At 36.0% G+C, this 4,591-nt stretch overlaps 1 protein-coding gene across 1 annotated transcript in view; it reads right to left on the bottom strand.

Annotated features, from left to right (window-relative positions):
• LOC126493850 (acidic mammalian chitinase-like) overlaps positions 1-3,947 on the bottom strand; it is a 19,343-nt gene extending 15,396 nt beyond the window's left edge. Inside the window, exons 1-3 of the mRNA XM_050130978.1 lie at positions 3,879-3,947; positions 1,592-1,621; positions 884-1,085 (exon numbers count right to left, since the gene is read on the bottom strand). Of these exons, the coding sequence (XP_049986935.1) occupies positions 884-1,085; positions 1,592-1,621; positions 3,879-3,903 (257 nt within the window). The 5' untranslated portion in view covers positions 3,904-3,947. The remainder of the gene's footprint in view (positions 1-883; positions 1,086-1,591; positions 1,622-3,878) is intronic.
• Between the last annotated feature and the right edge of the window lie 644 nt (positions 3,948-4,591).

Below are 4,591 nucleotides of genomic sequence, written 5' to 3' on the forward strand. Positions count from 1 at the left end.
GGATCAAAAACCCATTGCCATTGTTCTTGAGTTCTCAGTAGTCCTCATTGCCCACTATGTTGATTGGGGGAGGGGGAGGGAAGTGGGAGGTGGTGGTGGGGAGGAGGCAGAAATCTTTAATAAATAAATTAATTAATTAAAAAAAGAGTGTGCATGAATATGGGGGAGACACTGATAAACAACATAGGTGACATACAGAAAAACAAGAAGTGAGTGGACTTTTGAATATTTAAACTCATATGTAAGAGGACTGGTACTTATCACAGCCTGGTCAGAGAAAAGAGGATTAGGTTAGTAATACATACAAGATGTGCAAAATCTAATTGATACACAAAATGAAATTTCAAGATATCACATTTATTTAATATGTTTCTTATAGTTAATAAATAATAAACAGCATTTTAGAAACTTACAATAGTAGATTTGACTATTAAAAGTAAATTGTTCAAGGGCAGGCAAGATGTCTCAGTGGATACGTGTACTTGCCATCAAATCTGATGACTTCAGTTCAATTCCCAGTGCCCACAAATGTAATGAGAGAGCTGATCCTACAAACTGTCCTCTGACTTCCACATGTGTGTTGTGACATGCCTGTGAACATTCATTCACATTTACAGACGCAATAAATAAATGTAATACATTGTATACAAGCGTTCAAGGCAACACATATATTAATAAACACAAGAAACATTTTGTAATACATAAATGTTTCAAACTATTAATGTTTTAGTGATAAAGTATGTCATTTTGTGGAAATAAAAGGCAACAGCTGGCAACTGAGTCTCTACCTCAAATCCATCAACTCTGTACTATTAAGAAGCATTGACATGTGGCAACTTTTAACCTGACAGACACCAAATTACACATCGTCCCTTTCCCTTACCTTTTCTTTAAGTTATTAAAGTTTTTGTAGTCATCTAAGGCTTTCTTTTTGGTCATGGTGATATTGTTTTTCCAAATTCCAGCAAAGGAATAGATTAGGTGAGTACATAGGCAAGGATCAATGTCATCAGGCTTAATACCTTCCACATCTGACGGATACTGAGCCCAGTTGTTGAAGTAACACATCAGCTGGTAGGCAGAGTCTGTGACAGGTGAGGAATAAGCATAACAGGCTTTTATAGAAGCCGATACCTGTGTTCATAGTTTGTCCCTGCTTCCTTTCTTTCCTATACCTCAGAAGCCTGATTTCTGGTTAGAAGTGATTGTTGTGAGAACTCTCACAGACTGACACATAATTCCAGCTTAGGAACAGCAACTGATTTAAAGTAGGTCATGTTCAATTTGGAAAAAAATCATTGGGGGAGTCTGGTTTCCTTTGACTTGTAATAATAGGGATCCAGTTGCCATGTGGAGCGAGGTAGATATCAGTTTATAGCTCTCTAGTGATCTTGCCATATGTGATAGCAGAGATAACAGAACAAATAGTGGACTCTCCACAAAGGTAACCCATTTCCTTCTTATGTTCTTGGTCATGTTTTTTAAAAAAATATTACAATTAATAATCACCTATATTAAGAATATTGGATTATAAGTAATTTAGGGAGATCTGGGGCTTTGTTAATAATAAAACATAGAGCCAATGACTTACCCAGATGGGCATTCAGTAGGAGGTTGAGACCTAGAAGCAGAAAACACACATTTAGCTGCTGTTCACTAAGATCTTATTCAAAAGCTTGTAGGCTTTCCTGATTATTATAGATTGTCACGTCCTCAGAGAAGTACGTTCTTGGCCTTCAGAATAACACCTAAGCTACACGTGACTGCTTCTCTTTTGCCTCTGTTCTGCATTATTATTTGCTAAATCTGTTATAGCTGCATACTTTACTCAGTACCTTTAAATACTTCTTTGGGGCCTCTCAAGACTTCTTTCAGAATTTCATCAAAGTGCTAGTTTAAATGTAATCGTTCCCTATAATCTCATAGGGAGTAGCACTATTCAAAGCTATGACTTTGTTGGAGTGAATATGTCGTTGTTGGAGGAAGTGTGTCACTGTGCAGGTAGCTTTGAGGTTTCCTAGGCTCAGCATACCACCCAGTGTCTCATTGACAAGATGTAGAACTCTCAGCTCCAGCACCTGCCTTCATGGCACCATGCTCCCTTCCATGACGATAATGGACTGAACCTCTGAAACTATAAGCAAGTCACCCCAATAAAATGTTTTACTTTGTAAGAGTTGCTGTGGTCATAGTGTCTTTCCAAAGCAATAAAAATGCGAACTAAACAGCCTGTAACTCTAAAAAAATTCCCTAATCTGTCAAGTCTTCTGCCAGAAAATTATCAATATATTTATAACATCAATCTGAGACTATTTTACCAAACTGCTTACTGAGCCTAGTGCTAAATTGGTCTATAATGTTTCCTTCTCTCCCCCATGATGTTTTAAAACAATGCACTATTTAAAGTGTAAATTTAATGATGTTTCTTCTTTAGAAGTCATTAGGTGGGCTTTAATAAACATTGGAATGATTTTTAAGAGAAAAAATTAAAATACAAATTCACTCTACTCAGGGATCACATGTTCAAATCTGCCTCTCATTTCAAAGACTGAATGTACTTAGCCTTATAACAAACAAAGCATCATCTAAAGCAGAGAATTAGATTTCTCCTGAAGCCTTGAGATGTTTTATATGGAGCATTGAAGCTTCTTGAAAAAAACCCTATGAAAAAAATGACACCAGAGTAACAATGATTTAAGACTCAAGATGCCTCTGCTCAGATTAAACACATTTCATTTTCTTATGACAATATCTCACTATGGAACTTAGACTAGTTGTGGCATAGTTTCTTCTGTCTCAGCAACTTGTGTCTTGGAATTATAGGCTTGAACCACCATCAAGCTGAACAGACCACTATTGCTCTATTTTACAGATTAAGGTTGATGTTTCTAACTTAAAAATTTCTGAATTTCAGCAAAGTTTGGAAATCACAGATTTAGCACAGCTAGTATATTTTGGAATTACCTAAAATATCTAAAAATCAAGCTGTGTGAATGATTTAATTGCTAAGAGTTACACTTTATGTCATCACTGACTTAAAAGACTATACAGGGTGACTAAGGAATAATTCTGAGTAACTTCTTGCATAGTTTGGTAACAGTACTGCTGATCTTCTTCATCTTAGACAAAGATATTCTATGGACATAGCCAAGTAATTAAAAATAATACTGAGAAAGAAACTTAGTTCACTCAATGGAGGGAAATCTTGACAAGAAACACAGCCAACAACCTAGAACTAGTGAAGCCTTGGACCTTGGAAAAAATATCCAGCTTCCACTTTATTAAATCAGCATATTTCCTACATACATAAAAATATTTAATGTTCCATCCACAGGTAAGTATTGTCCTTACCTCTTATTAAACAAGCATCTCCTTGTAGCAGATTGAGACCATTACAAAAAAGCCCAACAGGTAGCTGATCAAAATTCAGAGAACAATTGACTATGTGGTGTCCAGCCCTAGCTGATACAGCGATAATATAACTCCTGTGTCAAGGTCTCAAGGATAATAGTAGAAGATGTGGTAGAAAAATCAGAAGAGCTATAAGAACAGGGAGATTTCTATGAGATTTTCCCTCATAGAAATGGGAGATGAACTACACCTATGAAGTCTCATCTGCATTGTGGCCAGAAAAGGGGCACAAATATCAATGCTAACATAGAAGAGGATAATTTCACCTGCTCTCAACCCTACACAAAGAACTATGGCAAACTAACAAATGTTGAGAATAAAAGAAATAATCTTACCCAGAGAAAGTCCTGAAATTGATAGTTCAATAGCAAGCGGTCAGCCCAAACATCATATACATACCAATAGCATTACAAAAATAAAAATAAAGAAACCAAGTAAGAAGTCTCTAGATCTGATTATATACTCACCAATGATGAGAACTAGCTTGGACATGGTTGCTTCAGTACTGAGCCAGCACAGTCTTGATTAGTTTTATATAATATTTTTGTACCTATTAGTCACAAAGATTTTCAAAGAAAATGTTTACTAGATTATATGTGTGGCTAATTGGTAAATCAACAGGTCCTCACTACTGATTCTGCTTTTAATGCCATGCCTCCTAGTAGGAGGTAGAGTTCACGGTAACACAAAGCACTCCCATGCTTAACAACCTTTCCCTCACAAACATCTCTTAAGATACTACCATCAGGCTTTATTTCACAGAATTTTTATACCTGGCACCAAAGTATGTTTCTATTGGCAGGTAAACAATAAAAACCTCTGGAAGTTTTAGCTTTGCTTAAATAATGGTTGGTTGTTCCTGGAATTATTCACATGTAATTTATATGGTCAGTGCTTAAAACTTTCCTTTTCCTTATTGAGGGTCCATTTTCTCAACATTTGGTTCACATTTGTTTTTTGGAATGGGCAAGATTTGGGGGATTAAGGATTCCAAAGAATGAAAGCTACATGCACTTGAAACATAGATATGAAGTACCAAGATGTAAAGGGAAGACCTCAGGTTGGAAGCATGAGTTAGAAATAGAAATTTAGGAATCATCAGAATAAAAAGTACATTTGGGAATATTTAGTTAATCCACTAATGAGTGAGTGCATACCATATTCATCTTTTTGGGTCTGT

Source organism: Alexandromys fortis, unplaced genomic scaffold, assembly GCF_014885135.2.
Source record: "Alexandromys fortis isolate MF-2015 unplaced genomic scaffold, M_Fortis_MF-2015_v1.1 scaffold_356, whole genome shotgun sequence".
NCBI lineage: Eukaryota > Metazoa > Chordata > Mammalia > Rodentia > Cricetidae > Alexandromys > Alexandromys fortis.